The 21,407-nt window shown below is 61.0% G+C and overlaps 1 protein-coding gene across 1 annotated transcript in view; it reads right to left on the reverse strand.

Moving 5' to 3' along the window:
• Positions 1-21,407, reverse strand: part of NIBAN2 (niban apoptosis regulator 2) — a 32,139-nt gene that overhangs the window by 4,899 nt on the left and 5,833 nt on the right. The window contains exons 2-8 of the mRNA XM_087753250.1: positions 10,464-10,594; positions 6,657-6,785; positions 6,432-6,537; positions 5,655-5,822; positions 1,610-1,725; positions 1,429-1,533; positions 204-366 (exon numbers count right to left, since the gene is read on the reverse strand). Coding sequence (XP_087609376.1) covers positions 204-366; positions 1,429-1,533; positions 1,610-1,725; positions 5,655-5,822; positions 6,432-6,537; positions 6,657-6,785; positions 10,464-10,594 — 918 coding nt within the window. The remainder of the gene's footprint in view (positions 1-203; positions 367-1,428; positions 1,534-1,609; positions 1,726-5,654; positions 5,823-6,431; positions 6,538-6,656; positions 6,786-10,463; positions 10,595-21,407) is intronic.

Genomic DNA, 21,407 nt, shown 5'->3' on the forward strand with positions numbered 1-21,407 from the left:
CCCACCTCCTGGGACAATGCCAATGAGGACGTGCACCCTGGCCACTGCAGCTGCTGGCATCTCCCCAAGGCTCCCCAGGCCGTTCTGGCAGGAGTTGCACCCCAGGAAAAGCCAAACCATCACAGTGGTGATGCCACACCAGGAGCCGGTGATGGACACAGCTACACACATCCATGTCTCTGCACCTCCCTGCAGGGCTGTACCTCGGATCTTGCTGGCCAAGTGCTCCTTCGAAGTGATGATCTGGTCCATGTCCGTGCGGATGGTGCTCTCCATCTGGGGCCGCTCCTGTTCGCACTTGGCCATCACTGCATCGTACTGGGCCTTGGTCTGCTCATAGACCATCCTATAAACAGCATCCGAGATCTGGCAAGAGAGAGATGGGGTGGTCAGCTGCCCCCCACACCTCCTGCTGCCCCCGCTAACCATCGCCTGCAGCACCAGACGCCTGAAGGACCTGTTGAGCCTTCGCCCATGCCCTGACCGGACCCCTCCTTGCAGCCTGGCAGTAGGTTTCCCACATCAGGGACCCCCCTAGCTGGGCGAGATGAAGCCCCCATGGTGCAGAAGCTGCTTTGAAGCGGTCCCCAAGGGGCATAGAGCTGAGCGCTGCCTCCGTCAGCCAACATGCCCTAGGCAGGTCCAGGGATGCTGCAGGTCCGGGGATGCTGGATGTCCAAGGATACTGGTGGTCCAGGGATGCCGAGCAGAGCCCCTGACCCTGTTTGAAATCTGTGCCCTGCCCCGCTCAACCTCCCTGGAATCTCAGGAACCAACCCCACAAGCGGGATGGAGCCGCTCACTGAGGCTTCAAGCTCACTTTGCAGCCAAACGCTGCAATTTTTGGAACCGGCAAGAGGCAGACCTGTCCCCCCCTGCCCTCCGGGGGGGGGTTTCCCAGCTTTGCAGCTGAGACCGCACCTACTGAAAAAGCAGCATTTGTGCATTTTTAGGCTGCTCCAGTAGCACATTATGAGCCTGGTGGTAATTATCTATCAGCTTTTAAGGTTTTAACAGGCAGTTTTGAAGAGTCCTTCGTCTTTCGCAAGGGTTTGGGCTGGATTTAGCCTGTGCTGCTCTAAAAATGGCTCGCTAAATATAGCCGGGACGGGCTTTGCTCCAGGGCTGGGCTTCCTCCTGTTTGCGTCCCTTGCCCCAGGGACGCCGCGGCAGCGCAGGCAGGGCTGGGCAGGGCTGCTTGCAGGGGCACAACAAGGAGCTTTAAAACACCACCGTGGAGAATAAGGACAGCTTCTTTGGCAGGGGCCGGGAGAGGGGGCTCAGCGCTGGCTCTGACAGGCAGGAAAGCTGGCTGGCACTGAGCCCAGCGAGGAGGGAGACAGCAGCATGGCCCCCAAAGCAGAGGCAGTACAGGCAGGGAGAGGGCAGGATGATGACACCCCCCCCCCAGCAGCCCCAGCCCCACACCTGGATCCAGGTCCGCTGGCGCTCCTGAGCCTTGCCCTTCAGCCGGGGGCCGATGGTGGTCCTTAGCTCGGGGAGCAGCTCCTCCATCACCAGGTTGCTCAGGACCTGCGAAGGCAGGAGGCTTTGGGGACCCTGCTCAGGCTGTACACCTCTGCCAGCCTTGGGGGGGACAGGTCCTCACCTGGGTTTCATTGCCACACAGCATGTCCCAGGTGCCGTACTGCTCCTTCGACTGGCGGTACATGCGGACGGCGTCCGTGAAGGCTGGAGCCTCCACTTTGGAGTCCTCAGGGATCCCTGGGGAGGGGATGGGGGGGAACGAGTGAGCAGCCCAGCACGGGGAGTGAGGGGCAGCCCAGCTGCTTGCAGCACCCCAGCCCATCTTTGCAGGGGTTCCCTCACATTCCCCACACCCTCGGACCCACACAAGGAGCCCACAGCTGTCACTGGCACATCGGGATCCCAGCCCAAGCCCCTGTCTCTAACTGGGCGGGGAGCAGCCATCTCCCAGCCACACTAGTGGCTGGGGGGCTCCTGCTCTGTCCACAGACTGATGCCTCCAGAGCCGGCTCGAGGGTAGGGAGGCACCCAGGAGCAGGAGCTCGGCAGGACAGGGGGGGCTCAGTGATCCCCAATGGTGCATGGGGACCCCAGGACTCAGCGAGCCCCCATGGCACAGTGGGAGCAGGGGGGCAGCAAGCCCCAAAGGTCCATGGGGACTTGGGGGCTCAGTGAGCCCCAATGGCATGGCAGGAGCAGGGGCTCAGAAGGATGGGGGGCTCGGTGAACCCCAGCGGTGCTCAGGAAGCCCTAAAGGCATGTCAGGAGCAGGGGTGCAGCAGGACAGGGGGCTCAGCAAGCCCCCATTTTGCATGGGGACCCAGGGGCTCAGTGAGCCCCAAAGGCACAGCAGGGGCTCACCAGCATGGGGGGGGCTCAGTGACCCCTGATGCTGCATGGGGCCCAGCGAGCCCACCAGCACCCCAGGATGGGGCAGCTGGGGAGGGGCTGGAGGAAGGGGGGGCCCTGCAGGGAGCGACACAGCTCGGGAAGAAGCAGAAAGCGGCCGAGAGGCATTGGGGCTGAGTCAGGGCCCTGTCCCCAAGCCAGCCCTGGGGGAGGCACGCCGGGCTCTGGCCGGTTCTGCTGCCCCCAAGATGTCACTGCCGTGAGTCACCGCAGCACGGCTCACAGGGCCACTCACTGGCACCAGGGGGCTCGGACATCACCCCCACCCTCCTGCAGCACCCATCAGGAAGAGAGGCAGGGTGCTGGGAGCCTACGGCCATGTGCCAGGAGGAGGAGATGGGGGCAGCGGACAGGCAGGACAGCCTGGGAGCCTGCTGGCACATGTCCCACACATGTCCCTGCCTCCTCCCAGCCTCTCCAGGGTCTGTCTGAGGAGGTGCCTGCCAGCCGGAGAGAAACACTCCTGGGAGCGAACCCCCCTGGCACCCCAACTCCCCTCCCCACGCCAGGACCTCTGGCAGGAGGAAGGTGGGATGGGACCGAGCCCAGGGTGGCTGGTGGTGGCTGTGCCCCATGGCAAAGGGCCCCCTGGCAGAGCCACCCTGCTCCCAGAGAGCATCCCCGCAGTGATGACAGCGGAGGGTCACGGCACATCCCTGGACCGCCCAGCAAGCCGGCGTCCTGGGGAGATGCAGCCAGGGGTGGTTTCTCCCCTCCCAGGAGGGACAGCCCGGGGTAGTGAGCAGATCTTTTCCAACGCAGAGATTTTTCTAAGATGATTACATTTAACTCCAAGCCTAAGCAGCTTTTCCTAAGGGGCAGCTTAATATACAGATGAAAAAAACACTGAGAAAGTGAAGTCTGACCCTTTCTCAGTGCTCGGTGGGAGCGGGAGCCAGAGCAGGGCTGAGCTTTCAGGGGCCAGTGCATCTCCATCCACGGCTCCTTGCAGCTCAGCACCACCTCCCGGGTGGGACAGCTGGCTCCCATCCCCTGCCAGAGCTGCTACGGCCAAACCTCATCCTCCAAATCATGCAGAGAGGGGGGCAGGATTTGCCCCCCCAAGAAGCCACCTGGATCTGCCCCACCAGGGTCACTCGTCCCTGGCTGAGCCGAGGGGGGCAGTGGGCTCCGTCTGCGGGGACCCGTCCCCAGCCCTGCGCCCTGTGAGGGACAAGCAGACAGGGCTGGTTGCAAGAAGCCACTGTGTCACTTCACAGGTCAAATTTAATGAGTTTGCTTCATTAATATGTGGCTAATTAAGCACTGATCTGAGCTTGCCTTTTTGAGGATGGGAACCAACCACCCTATCCTGGAAAGGCTCCTGGGGTGATGGTGCACCACGGGATGGGAGCACCCGACACCGGAGAGCGATGCTACACCTTGACTTTTTCAAAGTCCACCTCACTCAGCACAGGATAATCTCCTCTTGCCAGGTGAACATGCCGAAGAAGAAACGTGAGTTTGAAGCCGCTTTTTGCCCAAAACACAGCTGAATGGGGCAGTTTGCCTGCAATAAGGGGCAAAAGCCAGTGGGGTGGGTGCTGCTCCAGCCCCTTGTGTCACCATGCAGGGCAAGGGGCCACCTCGGAGCAGCCAAGGGTGCCCAGGCTCCGGGGAAACCAGGCTGGACACCTCCTGCATGAGGAATGATGTTGCATGTCCCTGGTCCTTACAGAAGGGTAAAAATACAGTCAAAAAGGGAGGTGAAAATTCCCACACTAATCATAACCAGAGGCAGAAACAGAGCCTCTAATTTAGGGAAAAAAAAAAAAAAATTGCTTGATGACAACAAAAGAGCTTTCATGGGATTTGAAACACTATCTTGGACCTCGCGGGAGCAGTGAGGGGCAGAAATGGAGCTCGGGAGGGAAGAACCACCTCACAGAGAAACCCAGGCTGCAGAAATGAAGCAAGCCACCAGCGCTGAGCCTTCCTTGGGCCACTGCCCACCCCTCTCAGTTTTCTTCATCACATGCTGAGGAGGAGGAGGAGAGGGAGGAGAGGATTTAATGGCACGACCCTGGCTGGCACTGGGGATGGTGGAGGGGTTCACATCTCTCCTCACTCCCATGGCAGCGTCCAGCAGCCGGGGGGAGGGAGGGATTAAAGATAAATAAATTAATAAATTGGCTCTTTGTTAGTACGAGAGGTTGATTCCTCTTTCATTAGGAGCTGGTTTTGCTCGCAGTGCTCCAGCTTTGTGGGTCCAGCCAGCAAGCACAGGGGGTCCTGGGGTGCTGAACTGCATGCAGCAATGATGCTCCAGCAGCATCCCGGGGGGATGAGTGGCTGGGAGGGGGTCACTGCATCCAACCCCCCCAAAAGGAGCCCAGGGCCTGGGCCTGGCTCGGATGGCCCCAGCTCACCAACAGCCCATGAATGTGTTTTGCAGCGAGAGGCACCAAAAGGAAGGGAAAGAGCAAAGCTTTCAGATTTAATCTAACATGGGAGGATGGAAACCCTTACTGAAACCCATTACTCTGCTCCCCAAACAGCAGCTCTGGCAAAATCAGGGCTACACGCAGCTCCCAGGAGTGAAAGAAGCACTAAAAAAAAAACCAGGCAGCATCGCCCTTTGCCCACTAAAAGACCCGATTTTGAGCAGGTTTCAGCACTGGCACCGCCTTCCCCAGGAAACTTCTCACCATCCAAGGCACCACCAAGACCTGGGTCTCAGCCCAGGAGCACACAGGCCACAGCCAAGCAGGAAAATCATGTTTTCCTGCCAGAGTCTCGCTGACGTGGGAGGCAGGTCCTGCCTTTGCCCCGGACCCTCGCAGATCCGCACCCCCTCTGCCCGCAGCCCCGGCTGCCCTCGCTGCCCTCGCTTGCCGGAGCCCGGGTGGTGCCGGCGGGGCGGGGAGCAGGATGGTGGGGTTGGGAGTTTTGATGACTTTAATTACCAAATATTTTCTGCCTCGGGGTGGAAAATAGACATCAGGGCGTCTCTTGAGCCAGGCTCCATGCTGGGTCCTGCAAATGCTGCCTGCCCTTATGGGCGGTGGGATGAAGCCAGGCACAGGGATGCACCGGGCGGCCAAATCCCTCCCGCTCCCCACCCTTGCTCAGGGAAACGATGAGATGTTCAATGATGCTCAACAACTCCCAGACAATTCCTCCTCTTGACCCTCAAATCATCCCCTTTGGCCCAAAACCCAACCCAACCACCCCAACACCCTCTCTGAAGCAGAACGATGCTCTCCCCACCCCGAAGCCCCCCGTGTCATCCCCCCCACCCCCCCAGCATTGCTCACCATTGTTGCAGTGCCGCACGCAGTCCTGGAAAACTGCCCGCCACTTCTCCTGCTCCTTGCCCGTCATCACGCAGAAGTAATAGTGCCGGGCGTAGGGGTGCCAGAGGATGAGGGGGAAATCCGTGGGGCACTTCAGGATGGGGGAGTGCCCCGATTTGGGCGTCACGCCTGCGGGGGGGGAAGGAGGCTTTGAGGAGGGGATGGGGCAGGAGAGGGATGGGGATGCTGCAGGGCTGGGGGTGTCCATCTCCCCCAGCAATTGGGGTTAGGGGTGCAGCAGGAGCACGAAAGATCCCTCTATCCCTGGGGGCTGCCCTGGCCTTTAGGGACCCAGGGCAGGAGGATGGTGAGCAGGTGGTGGCCAGTCCTCCTGGGAGTCTGGATGAGAGAGCAGGAGCTGCTGCTTTTACCCAGCGCTCCCTGGGAGAGGGAGGCAGGAGCAGCTCGGGGCAGCTCTCACGGACCTGCAGATACGTTTTCCTTCCTTCCCCGGCGGCTGTGGCAGGATCCAAGCAGCAGACACCTCACACTGCATCCTACACCCCATGGGGGAACAGGGCTGTTCGCCTTCCCTACAGCCCCACACCCCAAAACCACCCCTTCCAGAAGGTCCTCAGGGATGCTACACCCCAAAACCACCCCTTCCAGAAGGTCCACAGGGATGTCCACATCCCGAAATCACCCCTTCCCAAAGGTCCCCAAGGGATGCCCAGTAGCATGGGGGCGCAGGGGACCCCAAGCATCCCTCCTCGCCCCACAGCCACCAGGACCACTCACCAGGCAGGCTGCTGTTCACCAGCTCCAGGTACTGGTCCACGGAGGTCAGAATCTTGTAGCCAGCGCTGTTGACCAGTACACGGTGCGGCAGGTCCCGCTCATAGGCCTGAGCAGAAAAAGATGGTCATGGATGACGGGGAGCACGGCCATGCCACCGCAGAGATGGAGTGTCCCCCCTTTGAAGCTGTGCCCACCAGAGATGGGCGAAAGGGTGATGCCTCTCACCAGTTTGTTCTCGTAGAGGACCAAGCCGTAGTTGTGCGGGACCACGCAGAAGCGGTTTCTCCACTTCTTGTTCTCCTCGATGTACTGGAAGAGGTTGCCCGAGTAGATGACGTGGTCCTCCAGTGGGACCTGTGGGGAGGAGACACATGGTGGGTGACATGGGGAGGGGGCAGCTGAGTCCATCCTGCGGCCACAGCCTGGCTCGAGGAGCTCAGCAAGGTCTGTTCGTGGAGGTTTGGGTGGGTTTTTCTGCACTAGGGCTATGTTGAGGGTATCCAATTTCACCACTGTATTATCTCCTATAGCATTGCAAATTTTGGTGCTTGAAGCAGTGCATCTGGGTAACAACCTGGGGGTTTCCACATGCAGAGCCCTAGAAAACCTCAGAGGGGCTGCTCACACAGCAGTCGCACATGGTGGTGTTCACCATGGTGGTGGTCACAGCTCTGTCCCTGCCATCTCCTTCCTGGGAGATACACCAAGCTCAGCTGAGCGACCTGAGCTCTCTTGGTGAACAGCAAGTTGAAACAGAGCCCTCCAGCAGCTCTTCCCAACCCCAGCTACTGCAATTTCCCTGGCTTGGGGCAGGCAGGAGCATGGGTGGTACTGTTCAGTAGTGGCCATCAACCAGAAGGTCCTGCCAGGGTGTAGGTCAGAGGCAAGTCACAGGTGGCAGGAACCAAGCCCTGCCCTAGCATGGTCTCCAGATGGGACACAGAAGAGAAAAAGCAAGGAGCCACGCTGCAAAGCCCAGCACCAGAGGATGTTTAAATGCTCTGGACTTCATGGAGGACCAGGGACAGGAACAGGCTGAGGTCACCCGGTGCCCCTGAGACACCCCCCCCCGGCTGAGCAGCACCTCACCGTCTCTCCAGTGCCTTTTGGCCTGCACGCCGGCAACGTTTACGCCATCCCAAACACAGGCTGGCTGAGTGAGCCAAGAATTTGTCCCAAGAATTTTTATGATCCCAGGAACATAAACAAGAGCCGAGATCTCTCGTGAGGGCAGGAGCATGCGGCAGCCGCCTCTCCTGCTGTGGCCACCCACCATCCACCACGATGGCCATCAGGAGGGACCAGCCAGGGCTTGGGTCCCACCATGCACCCAGCACCAGGACCTTTCCCTCTCCTCTCCCTGCTCTGTCCATCTCCTGGTTCACAGGCACCCCATTGCCTTCCCCAAGCCCCCCACCGCTCCCCGACACCGCACCCCCTTGGGTGGTAGGGAGGTCTGAGAGCAGCTTGGCTCAGCAAACAGGCTGACAGCATCTCACTGCTCCCTATTGCTTTCCAAAGCCCTTGGAAGGGGGAGAAGAAAGCACAAAGCAAGCCCTGCAGGGCTGGGGGACAGCGGGAGCAATGAGAGCCCAAACCCCAAGGCCACCAGTGGGGATGGGGACAGAAAGGTGGTGCCAGCTCCAGGAGTCCCCATCAGCGTCTCACCAGGGTGGCTCACCCAAGTAGAATCAGCCCATATAAACAAGCTTCAAAACTGCTGCCCAAGGCAGACAAAGCCCCAGGGACCAGCTGCTGATGAAATAAAACCTGAACTGAGCCCTGATGTGGTTCCAGGGGACCCTCGGATGGGGAACAGCCGCTCACAGCCACCAGCACCCCAGGAGCCCTGGCCCCACGGCACAGCCGTCCCCTCCTCGCACAACTTCCTCACCTGGGGAAGGCACTGAGGTGGCACCACCCAACCCCAGCAAATATTTGGGACAGGGAGGTATGCGCCAAATTGCTAGGCTGGGCAGGGAGGGGACTGGGGAGAGTGCGGGCGGAGGGCCCCGCACTGCCTCCATCCCTGCACGGCGATGGGGAGCAATGGGGAGCGAGACCTGGGTCTGGATACGTCAGCTTTGGGGCTTGGCCGGGAGAGGCAGGAGGGGGTGTTATGAGAAAAGAGAATGCTTGGGGTTTTCAGGGGTACATGAGGCTCATAGAATCATAGAATGGCTTGGGTTGGAAGGGACCTTAAAGATCACCTGTTTCCAACCCCTCTGCCATGGGCAGGGACACCTTCCACCAGACCAGGTTGCTCAAAGCCCCATCCAGCCTGGCCTTGAACACTCCCAGGGATGGGGCATCCATAACTTCTCTAGGCAACCTGTTCCAGTGCCTCAGCACCCTCATGGTGAAGGATGTCGGACCAAGGCCACGACGTGTGCTGTCCCCACCGCTGGCGGGGGATGCCTGGGCTGCTGGCGAGACCAAAGGCAGAAACATTTATTCCTTGTTCTCATCGCTGCTGCTTCTTCCTGGCATTTCAAGTGACTGAGCCACAATTCGGACCCCAGCCCAGCTGTCCCCCTCTGCTCAGGAGGGCTTCCAGCCTTCAGTATCACTGCGGGAGCTGCTTCTGAGCACTGCATCCCCACAGAGATGGCAAAAAATAAGGTAAAAAAGAAATAAAATAAAAAACCCAAATGCCAGATTCCAGCTGGACCTGCCTGAGGACAGGGAGGATGCTATCCTGCATCTTCCTGACATCCACAACTTTTTTTGGCATATTTGGGGAGCGCAAAGCCCAGCTGGAGGAGATGCTCTCCCCAGCTCCTTGCAGAGCCACCCCACAGACGTGCAGGTCCCCGCGGTGTTTGGAGCCCTGGTACATCCCGGCTGGAGGCTCTGCCTGTGCCCTGGCAGAGGACGGGCAGCAGATGGGACATCGCGCAAGAGGAATGTGCTATTTATACACTGCTGTTTTAAAAGACTTGCATGGTGTCCCTGACCTCCCCGCCTCGCTGCTGTTCCTCAGACATTCCTGGGCTGCTTGCTGGAGCTTTTTAATGAAGCAACCAACCTTGGGAGGGAGGTACCCCCCCAGGGGGCTGATGGCATCTGCCAAATTGCAAGGAACCCAAGGGATGCCTTGCCGAGGACGCCAGGCGCCCGGCTCCTGCCCAGGAACCTCCACACCTTTATTTTGCTCAACACACCCAGCACCCAGGCAGTTTTCAGAGGAGATGGGGCATGTCCAGGTGTCTGGGCAAGGTGTCACCTTCGTGGGTGGGCCAGAAGGACAGCCGCTGTGAGCACCCAGGGCTCGAGTCTGATCTCATGGATGCAATCTCTAGATTTCTTAAAAAAACCACCCCTGTAAGCCCCAGGCAAAAGCAAAAGCCTGTCCCCATCTGCAATCACATCTCCTCTGGCTTTCAAGGAGCACCCACAGGACAGCAGCTCCACCGAAGAACCCCAAACACTGTCTACCAGTGAGAAGCCCCCACTGAGGTGCATCTGCGTTTGGAGGTGGGAGGGAAGAGGAGGGCAGGATCCGTCCCTGGGTGCCAAAGCCACAATGCTTGGAGACCTTTTGCCAGGCAGGAGACATGTGGCTGCTGGAGATCCCACGGGGTCAGGGACGCCTGCCAGGGGTTTCCTACCCCTCCCTGGGCATTTGCCCAGGCTGGAGCATCACTCGCACCCAGGAGCAGGAGGACAACAGCCCGGCATGCCCTGCTCAGGGCTTCACTAGGCACAAGGGGGTCCCGGGAGCTCCTGCCAGCCCTGGCATCAGGTACAGATATCCACAGGGGTGCAGCCAAAACCCAGCCTTGCCCCTGCTTGCTGTGTGTGCTCATTGAATGTGTTGGGAAAGAAAACCGTCCCAGGGAGCCCCACGGACGGTGCACAATGCCACGGGGATGGGCTGGACCAGTGGCATGGGGGCTACATTCTGTAGGAACGTTCCGGGGGAGAGGGGACATGCCCGGGCTTTGGGGAGCACATCGGTCTGTGCTTGCTGGGCACAGGGATGGAGCTCCCCACCGGCTCCAGGCTCCTTGTGCGGAGCTGGGCTCTTACCTTGCGGTGGAGCAGCTGGGCCTGTGGCCCTCCGTTGCCTTCAATCTCATAGCGGACGCTGTTGAAGAGCGCTACGCCGTACTGCTCCTTGTAGCACCGGCAAAACTCCCCCAGCACCTTCCCCGTCTTCTCTGCAATGGAAAAGCAGAGCCATGTTAGGCAGGGGCTGGATTCGGGGGTCTCCTTGCTGCAGACCTGCCCGGCACCCCGCTCGGACACCTTCCCCCCACCCTCCCCACCCACCCAACACCTCCCATGGCCCTCCTGCCTGCCGGAGCAGGCTTCGGTGCGGGGCCCATGGCCGAGCCCACCGCCCTCTGCCCTCCCCATCCAGCCCAGGGACTAATTTGGGGTCAGGATGATCTCTTTTTTTGGCCTTTCATGTTAATGCCATGGATTCCTCTCCCTGGCAGGAAATTCCTGAAATAAACCTGATTCCGGCAATGCTGACGGCTTCCCGTGCCTTATGCGGCTCCCTGGCCCCGCTCTGACTGCCTTGGCTGGCTGAGATTGGGGGCAACCCCCCATTCCCCAGCCCCAAGCATCACTCACACCCACCCAACCCCGCTGTGCCCCATAAAGGCTGTCCTAGAGAGGGGCTGGGCGGCTTCAGGCTCTGCAGCCAGTGATGCTCGGGGCCACGCATGCAGCAGGGAGATTTGAAGGGGAAAGGACAGCGCGGCTCCTACCACGCTCCCCATGTTTTCCCACCCTGTGTGAAGCAGGGACCCCCACCTCCAGACCAGGGCAATCCCAAGGTGCTGGGAGAGTTTGAGCTGCCAGGTGCCCCCCTGCACCCCACACCGGAGGAGATTCCCTCCATCCCGCAGGCAGTCCCCAGGCAGCACCCTTCCTCAGCAGCCCCCAACCCTCGATGCACGGTGGTTGGGGGACATTGCAAACCCACCCCCCAGCAGCAGGGACGGTGCTTTCCCAGCCCCAGGGTGGCAGCCACAGGAATCCCTTGTTCCTCGCAGGGCATCAGCCACAGCGGGGGAGCAGGGCTGTCCCCCCCAAACCTTTGCCAGCACCTCTGCCCCATGTGCACCCTGCCCCATGCAGTAAACCCTGACCCATGCAGCACCCTGGCCCATGCAGGACCCTCCCCACGCACACCCTGCTCCATGCAGCACCCTGCCCTCTCCCCTCCCCACCCCAGCTCCAGACCCCACACGGGGCTCCTACACCAAAAACCCCGCCACAAAGCATCACCGGTCCAGGGAGACAACTTCCCTAGAGCCGCCTTTGGCCTCTACTTTGAATTTCACTCTCAACTGTGCCCCAGAGCCTGTGAAAAGGAAAGAATTTGAGTCGTCTCCAACTATTTCTGACGGCTCAGCCTCTGCCAGAGCGCTGGTGACGGGCGCGGAGAGGAATGATGCTGGCTATGCATCCCCAGTGCAGGAGCCAGCGCGATGCTGGGGGCATGAACCCAGACAAAACAGACCCTCGCGCCAGCCCCGGCACAGCTCAGTGAGAGCCAAAATCTCCAGCAGCAGCCGCCCCGGAGCCGTGCTCGCAGCCAAGCCGGCATGAAGGAGCAGCTTGCTCCAGGGTGCTGCAAATCCCTGTGGGATGAGCAGCTTCAGAGGAAAATGCCACCCGAGGACAGCGGCTGGGGGCAGATAAACTCATCCCCAAGGAGGTGCTGACACTGCCAGCACAGTGACGGGAGCAAACACGGTGGCCCAGCATCTTGCCGTGCCAGGGCTGAAAATCCCTTTAAATTTAAGCAGCCGTTTTTCGCAGCAAAGAACGAGACGCCTGCTTGTCCCAGCAGAGAAATTCCTCATCCCCAATTTTGGCCTTTTCTCCTGGAAAAGAAAGAGCTCGCAGTCACGCCGCGCTTGCGTCCACGCCACACCTCTGTTGCAACTCCCATCTACAAAACCGTATGATTTTGGCCAGAGCTCTGGGCAGCGATGCTGACAGCTGAGATTTAAAAGGACATTTTGAGGTTTCATTTCCTTTCAGTTCATGGGAAAAAAAGAGCCCCTGGTCCCCGGGCAGGCGAGACAGCTTAGTCACTCATTCTTCCCTGATTAACGACGGGGCCAATTAGGAGGTTTTAAGTAAATGGAAAAGCAAAAGTCGATTACTTGCAGACACTGAAACAAAAGATTTGCAGTCAACCATCCAAGGTGACTAAATCTCCCCCAGCTCAGCAAGCCCCTCTGGGGTGCAGAGGAGATGCTGGGGGCCACTGATGCCCCGCCAGCCACCATGTTCAGCCCCAGGGTCAGGAGGAGGTGGCCAGCGGCATGACAAGGAAGTGACAGAAGGTGACATCGGATTTGGCAAGATGTGGACTGCTAGCGGTGGTACAGCTGGGCTTTGCTGGATGCCCCAAGCCCCCCACGCCTGTAGCACCCCTATGGGAACCGCCTAAGCCACCCACTGGCTCCTTCACCAGGCTGAACAAAACCTCCCAGCAGTGCTGGGGGGCTACAGAGAGCATCCCCAGCCCCAGCAAGGCCACCCATGAGCGGCCGTCCCTCTGCAAGCCGCTTCAGCTGCACATCCAGCCAAGAGCTGGAAGGGTTTGGGACGGGTGGCAGTCCAGGGAGCCATGTTCCCTGCCTCCTCCTGGCCCCTTGCACAAGCTTCCCCCCCCGGCCATGGCAGGGTGAGGGAGGGGTGGGGCTCGGCTGGCTCCCACCCAGCCACCGCCCCATCTTGGGTGTGGGCTCAGACACCCACAGCAAAGCGCTCGGGGTGCACACGCAGGGACCTCCCAGGGTGGTGCCGGGTGTCCCCAGCCGCCTACAGACAGTGCTTTCCCAAGCCTGGTGTTTGCTCTGGGACCACTGAGCTCTGGGCACCGACCCCACCCCCACCCCCTGCTGCTCCGGGTGCCACCACCCTGGTCCCTGTCGCACCGAGCCGTGCAGAGGCACCGGTCACTGAGCAGCTAGGGTTGCCGGGCCAGTGCAGGCTCTGGCACATCTCTCTGGTTCCTGGCAAGGCAGGGCAGGGGGAAGCCACCAGCTTTGTGGTGACAGAGGCGTGCCAACGGCACCCACCAATGCCTGGCTCAGCAGGAGCCCCAGCGCCGGCACCTCTGATCACAGCCTTCATCTGTTCCTCGGCCTCTCCTCCTTCCCTCCCCATGACTAAGCCGCACGTGGCGGCTGCAGGAGAAGATAAAGTGGCTCTGCAGCAACCAGCTTTGCACGGGGAGGGCAGAGAAAGGGCTCTGGGCATCCCAGCTGCCGGGCAAACCTCTGAGGCCAGGCTGGACACGGGGCTGGGTGAGATGCTGGGAGCAAGGAGTAGGGTCCAGCTACACCACGTCAGCTCCGCATCCCCAGCCATGCTCCAGCCCTCCCTGCCAGGTCCCCAGGGACCCACACACCCACCCAGCCAGCACCGCCACTGCGGGCATGGCAGGCAAGCAGCTCCTGCAGGGACACCCTGGCAGGGGGACAAAACAGGCAGCACAGGTTTGCCCTTGTCCCGGATGACGCCCGAGGAGCGCAGAGCCTGAGGCTCGTCTGGGCGAAACCGGCCGGGAGAGGCGGCTCCTGCTCCTGCCTACCCCCCAGACCGGTCGTGCCACCGCAGCCATCGCCGAGCCCCAAGCAGTGCCAGCACAAGGGCATGGGCCGGACGGGAAGGCAACAGCCCCGGAGCAGCCAGTGCCGCCAGCGATGTGGGTTGCACGCCCAAAGGCATGCACAGCCCTCACGTATTGAGAGGTCACAGCCTGGCCAGAGCAGCCCTGGTCCAGTTTTAGTCCCTTTGAACCAGGGCAGGAGGTGGATCTCACCCTCAGAAGGACTCCAAAAGCCGTGGCAAGCTGCCCAAGCTAGTCCAGCAGCCTGGACTGGCTGTGTCCTGCCCTGGAAGCATCTCCAGCACCAGCAGCAGCCCCACACATGCACAAAACAAGGCAGAAGCCAGCTCTTATCCTGACCTCCCATATGACCTGGCAGCCCCAGCTCCAGCACCAATTAGAGCAAAGCCAAGGCGGAAAAAACGAGCCATAAGCTCCAGGTCTAGCCCAGAGACCTTATCGCCTGGAGAACAGCATGGACAGCTTGACCATATCCTTCCCTCCAGCTGCCTGTATTTGCTGCCCGCAGTTTGTTTCACCATTGTGGGACAACTGGGGCTCCAGAAACACCATCCTGGCTTGCAGAGAGCCCTGCCAGCATGAGTGTGTGGCCAGAGCTCGTTTTCCTCATTACCCTCAAAATCATGTGAAAATGAGAGTGATGCTTTAAATAGCCCAGGCCATGGCCGGCAGAGTCAGCAGATCTGTCAGCAGGGAGGTCAGATCCTGCACAGGTTTTGCTGCAAAGTTTGCTTGGCCCCCACCCAACAGCGGTGCCCTTCTTGCTCGCCATCCTCTCGACGCATCCATGACCTGTGGAGGTATCCGCAGGATCAGGGCTGCCGCAGCATCACAGCACATCCCAGGTGGGACACAGTCTGGCAGGGACAGGGACATGGCTCAGCCCAGGTGGCTCCCTGGAGCTGGGGACCAGCTTGGCCTCCCCCAGCACTGGGCTGAGCTGCATGCCACCCAGCAGGCTCCATCAGGGATGCTCGGCAAAGCTGCTCTTCAGATGAGCATCCCCTGTACCCCTTCAAAGATACCTGATAAGCTGAGGTTGGGGATGTCCATTCCCCTTTCCTGACTTGCCAGGGCCTTGGGTGGGCAGAGGGTGCACTGCTCCTCTGCACCCAAAACAGCCTTCACTGCTCCGCGCCTGGCAGTAGCCAGGCCAAGGTCCTGGCAGCCGTGCCTTTGGGGACACAGAGCTGCCTCCGGCTCCCCCCGGGCTGGCCTGGCCAGCCCCTTGGTGCACGGCTGCCATGCTCATGCCCACCATGCTCATGGCCCCCAAGGGAGTGGGTCCCCAGGGCGGCACCGCTGCAAGCATGCATGGCCTGGGGGAGCACCCCGGCTGCACCCAGGGCTCTCCCAAACGCACCCCACGGCACGCCGTGGGGACAGCAGGCACTGGGTGCTCTGCAGCTGAGCTGCTCATGCCCAAAGCAGCACGTGCATCCATGCACACACCCATGCACAAACATGCACACACATGCACAAACCCGTGCACACACACGGACACACCCCCCACACACACACACATGCCCACGCACATCCGTGCACACTCATACACACACACACACGCACCTCCCAGGGCAGCTGGACGCCAGAGTCTGACAAATCCGAGCAGGAACAGTCATCCGCAACCTCCCTTCTGCCCACATCCCGTTTTGCAAGCCCCAAGCCCCACATCCCTCGCACCAGACACACCCTGCAGAGCCCATGTCATCCCGCTGCTGCTACTTAAATCTGTTCGGGGGGGTGAGGGTGCCTTTGAAATCCCACCCTTCCCCAGGAGACCCGCTGAGAGCCCCCTGGGTTTGTGCAGCTGAGATGAGTGGGTGCAGGAGCAGCAGCTGGGAGCCGGGTGCCCAAGCCCTTGCGGGATGCCGCAGGGATGCCTCACCAGAGGCAGGGAATTTTCCCCTTGGTCCAGAAAAAGGAAAAAAAAAAAAAAAAAAAAAAGGACAAAAAGTGCATTGAAGCAGAGTCCCTGGGCTGCCTGAGCCATGGCCCCCACACTCGTGACGAAACCTCGCCTGGCTCATTTCCCCCGGCCCCCGCGGGACAGCTTGACTCAGTGGGGCCATAGGAAAACCCCAGCTCCCCCTGCCTCCACGCAGGCGTCCCCATGTCCCCTCACTGCCACTGGGCTGCTGGCATGGGGATGTGTTTGCAGAGCGATGGAGGAATGGACACCCAGGGGCTGCGCCATCACGTCCCTTTGCTGGGTGTCCCTATCCCCGTGAAGGTCCCTCCGTGCCATGGTGGTGATGGCCTGTGCCATGGTGGCAATGGCCCGTAGGACATCCCGCTGGCAGCGGGCCCGTGAGCAGCATGTGCTGGCCTGGCCAGACTTCCCGAGGCTGCCGGGAGGGAGTTAATCACTAATTTAGCCAGTAAATGATTAGCGAGCGGGGGCGGGTTGCTGGGGGGAGCACAGGCTCCCAGCAGCGCCAGAGAGGGTGGCACTGACAGGGACATCCACGGGCTGGCATGCAGTGCCACCAGCCCAGCCAGCTGGCACCTCATGGAGGCAAGAATGAATCGGAGCCGATTTCCACCCAGATACAGGAAGCAAAACTCAACGGACCCCAGCTCGCCTGGCCGCCGGCTCCCAGGCACACAGGGGTGCTGGTGCAAGGTGGCAGGGCACTGCTCACTGGGACAGCCCCGCAGCATTCCCGGCTGTCCCCAGCATGCAGGGGAGTGGCCGCACGGCCGACGGTTCCCATGCCCGGCGTGCAAGGAGGGTAGGGGAGCCACCGGCATCCTGCCTGCGCCCAGCCGGCGAGAGGGGAGCCAGGGAGGACGGGCAGCGCCACAGCACACGCGCTGCCAGGAAAGTCACCCACATGCCAGCTTTCCCATGCTGACCCCCTGCCTCCACCCTGCCCCTCACCTCCTGTCTCGGGCTGCTCCAATTCTCCCCGGTGGCCCAGGAGGACGACGAGGCTCTTCCAGCAAGGGAATTGGGGACATCCAGGGAGGTTGCTCACTGCCTGTTGGCCACCCTCGTGTGCCCCAAAGCCTGGTGTTATGCAGGCAGCGGGTCTGGGCGCCCCGGGGATGGGGTGCACAACACGGCAGGAAGAGGGTGCACAGGACGGCGAGGATGGGGTGCACAGTACACCGGGGATGGGGAGCACAGCATGCCGTGGAAGGGACGCACAGCATGTCTCTTCTGCCAAATAGCGAGCTATAGGACAAGAGGAAACGGCCTCAAGCTGCGCCAGGGCAGGTTTAGGTTGGATATTAGGAAAAACTTCTTCACCCAAAGGGCTGTCAGGCCCTGGCCCAGGCTGCCCAGGGCAGGGGCTGAGTCCCCACCCCTGGGGTATTTAAAAGACGGGGAGATGTGGTGCTTAGGGACATGGTTTAGTGGTAGACTCAGCAGTGCTGGGTTAACGGTTGGACTCAATGATCTTAAAGGTCTTTTCCAACTGAAACGACGCTATGATTCTACGTCACGGATGGGGTACACAACAGGGACAAGGTGTGCAGCATGGCAGGGACGGGGTGCACAGCATGCCATGGATGGGATGCCGAGCCAAACCTCGAACCAGCAGCACCCTACGAGCCCCGAGCACCACCTGCACCTGCACCCACGGCCACAGGCTGTCCCTACCAAGCACAGGGCCCCGCTGCTCTGCCACCTGCCCTGCCCACCGGCTCACCCCACTGCAGTGCTGGGCCCGGCTCAGCACAGGATCATCCCTACAAGATTTTAGGAAAGGCAGCGTGACAGGACACAGCTCTGGGCAGGCTGAGCATCAGCAACACAGCGACAACCAGCAGAAGGGATGGTGCAAGAGGTGCCACTGTTGACAGGGCACCGAGAAGAGCCAAAGAGCATCTCCCTGCAGGGAGCTGGATGAGCACCGATGGGTGCAGCCGAAGGGTTAAGCCCCAGCTGGCAGTTTAGGGTTTCAGGAATTTGAATCTGAGTTCATTTCCACCCAGAAAACAGAAACTCCTTCACATGGGCCTGACTCAGCCTGGGTGAGCATCCCCTGAGCATCTCCCAGGGTGATGATGGGACTGGGGGCTCGGGGACTGGCTCCCCACCCAGGGGGACACGGTGGCAGAAAAGGGGCTGAAGGAGGGTTTGTTCCTCATAAAAACAAAACCTGGGGGCTGACCCGGTAGCGCTTCATATCTTCCCCTCTCATCTGGACTGAAACAAATTGGAGGAAAGCAGAGACCAGGGACAGTTTCCCCTCTTACCGCCCTGACTGCACCCTTCACACAAACCCACCCAACACCAGCCCAGGGCATTTCTGCTCCAGGCTGCTAGTGGGATTTAGACTGAGCTTATCTGGAACAAACTGGGAGCAGAGGCTGCTCCCGGTGCCTGCCCCAGCTCTTCATGCACTCCTCTGATGCCTGTACCAGGGTACAGTTCCGCACCGGGGAACCCAGCAGGATAGGGCCCACCGCCTGGCCCCAGCACTGCTCCAAAATCCATTGGGAATATTTTCAGCTACAAATCAGCTCAGAAGCACAGTCCAGGTGGAAAGGGGACGCATCCTGCCACCCCCTCGGCAGCAACTCCGTGCAGCTCCGTGGCCGGCAGTGCTGGGGATGAGCGGAGCGCCCGGCTGCCCTCTGACTCACGCCATTGCGGGGAAGGGTGGGCAGGACGGGGGCTGAGCGGCAGGAAGGGATGAGGCAGAGGAGCCTCGGAGGAGAAACCAGATGGGCCCAGGCCTGAACCGGTTCATCCTCTCTTGCCCGGCCTTTGCCGCACACGGGTCTGCCCCTGGATGAGTCAGAAGCACCCGTAGTGCCAGCTCGGGGCTGGGGCACCTGTCGGGGACATGGCTCTCTGCTTTACCACCTGCAAGGTGCACCCGTCACCAGCACCCAGCACCCTGCGGCATTGCCCATCCTGACTGCTGGCAGCACCCCGTGTCCCCGGGGATGTCCCTGGAGATGCTCCCGGGGGGTCTGTCCCCACCGCGGCAGCACCCACGCCGTCTCCCAGCACCGCGCCCAGCCGCGGCGGTTGCACAATGCCGTTCCCTTCCCAGCCCAGAGCAAACAAACCTGCCGAAGCAGAGCCGTGCCCAGTGCGGCCACAGGAGGATCTAAAGCAGACCACGAACTCCACAGGGCCGAAAACGAAGCAAGACATTCAGCAGCAGCTCCTCAACCTAGGAAGAGCTGAAAAACCCTGACGGCACTCTCGACCAGACACCCTTCACCCGCTGCTCCTGCTCCCCAATCCCAACCACGAAGCTGGACTCAGCCCCCTGCATCGGCCCCACTCCCGCAGCTCGGGGCCGCATCCAGCCCAGCAGGAGAGGGATTAGCGTCCGGCTACGTGCCGGTGGGTGTTTTCCCGCAGCATGGATGCCGGTCTCCTGCTGCTCCCCAGGAACAAGGCTGCTGCAGGGCTGCGTGCGAGGAATGTGCATGTGAATAACAAACAGCATTCGGGGCCTTTGAACATCTCCCAAGGAGCCGGTTGGGGCTGGACTGAGGCACGGGCAGCGTGAGATGTCTGCCCTGAACCTCCCTGCCCAAACAGCCTCCGAGGGATGGGGGCAGGAGGAGATCCCTCCCTGCCCGCCCAGCCCTGTCTGATCCTGCCAAGACCCTCCTGCCCCGTCCCTTCCCCTTTGAGCAGCCTTGCCTTTAGGGGTGATGCTCCAAAGCCACGGGGTGCAGGTGCCCACACAGGCTAAACCCACCCCGGCCCAAAGTGCCACCTGCCCAGCGGGCACAGGGACCAGGTTCAAGCCCACCAGAAGAGGTGATTGCACTCGCAGGATAGTCAGGACATGTCCCGCGGGCAGGGAGGTGGCTGTGGGGAGATGAACCATCCCTGTGGAGCCGCTCAGCTCAAGCTGGGTACCATCCCCCAAACCCCGCGTCGGACCAGGACCCACTGCCCTCATCACCCCACATGTCCCTTGTCCCCCAGGGTCCCACCAGTGCCTGGCCAGGCTGGAAAAGAGCTACCAACCCTTTGGTGCTCACCTCACCCGCAGCAGGGTTGGGACCCAGCATCACCCCTCCCCAGATAAGGCCCGGTTCATCCACCAGCACCGGCCCGGCAGCATTGCATCTGCTCCAACATGGCGCAACCCCCACCGCGGCTGAGTCAATGCCGGGTTGCAGGCAGTGCCGCTGTGGGGTGGTGCACCGGCAGCAGTGTCTTTTGGGCACCCACGCAGGGTACCCATGGCACCTGGGAGCTGTGGGACCAGGGGGGTCCCCAAGGCAAAGGGGCCAGATCAAACTTGGGCATCTCCAGACCTCTCATTCTCCAGGTGCCAGGGACAGCAGGGGATGGGGGGTCCTTGCTCTGGGATGTCCCAGTAAATGCCTCTGTGCTCGGCAGGGGACAAGCAGCTGGGCCCCTTGTGCCCCCCTGTGCCCAGCCCCAGGGAGAGGAGCTGAACCTGGCACGCTCTCTCTCTGCCGAGCTGGCCGGTGCCAGCAGGAAACCCAATCCAGCACCGCGGGAGGAGACCAAACAAAGACTTTTATGTACATCCAAAAAAAAAAAAAATCCAAAAACCAAGAGCTATTTGAACAAAACAGCCCTGAGCCTGTTCTGGGCTCTGCCACAGGCCCTGCTGCTGGGGGGTTCCCGTGCCCAGCTCCTCCGCGAGGCCAGGACAGGACAGAGGGTCTCCACCTGACCCACAGTGCCTGTCCCACACCATGCCCCCCATGCCTGCTCCCTCCTCCCCACGGAGGGCGATGCCCCAGCCGAGGGTGGCCACAGGCTCAGGATCTCCCACAGCCGAGGATGCTCCAGAAGCACCAGGGCCCCTGGTGAGCCATGGCCACCCTGGGCTGGTGGGCACCTGCCCGGTGGGGCTGGCATCAGTGTCCGGCGGCATGGAGCATCACCGGTGCCTTCCTCTCTGCGGGAGGGTGGGCAGCAGCTGGCAGAGTAAAGCAGCTCCTAGGCAGAGGCAAGGCAGGGATGTTCCCAAAGCAGGGATGTTCCCAATGTGGGGACGTTCCCAATGTGGGGACGTTCCCAAGGCAAGGCTCTGTCCTGGTCTCAGGTGATGCCCTGCATGCGTTGGGATCAGAGGAAGGAGCTCAGGATGCTTCCCATGGCTCACCCACCACTGCTTTGGGTGCCTGGGAGCAGGCAGCCCTGCTCTCCTGCCCCATGCAGTGGCACTGAGGCCACCCCAGCTTTGGGGCATGTCCCTTCATGGAGGGAAACCCCCCAAGGGGCATCAGGCCTAGCGCTGAGCAGAGCTGGCAGAGGGAAGGAGCCAGGACAAGCGTCCCGTGCCCCAGGAGCCACCAACATAGCAGGAGGGGAGGGAAGTCCTGTCCCAGGCCCCCTGCCAGCTCCAGGGGAGAGCGTCCCATCCATCCCTGCTCCATGGGGCTGTCCCATCCTGGGGACT

This window comes from Nipponia nippon, unplaced genomic scaffold (genome assembly GCF_047370975.1).
Source record: "Nipponia nippon isolate SJK-2023a ecotype South Korea unplaced genomic scaffold, ASM4737097v1 scaffold_16, whole genome shotgun sequence".
NCBI lineage: Eukaryota > Metazoa > Chordata > Aves > Pelecaniformes > Threskiornithidae > Nipponia > Nipponia nippon.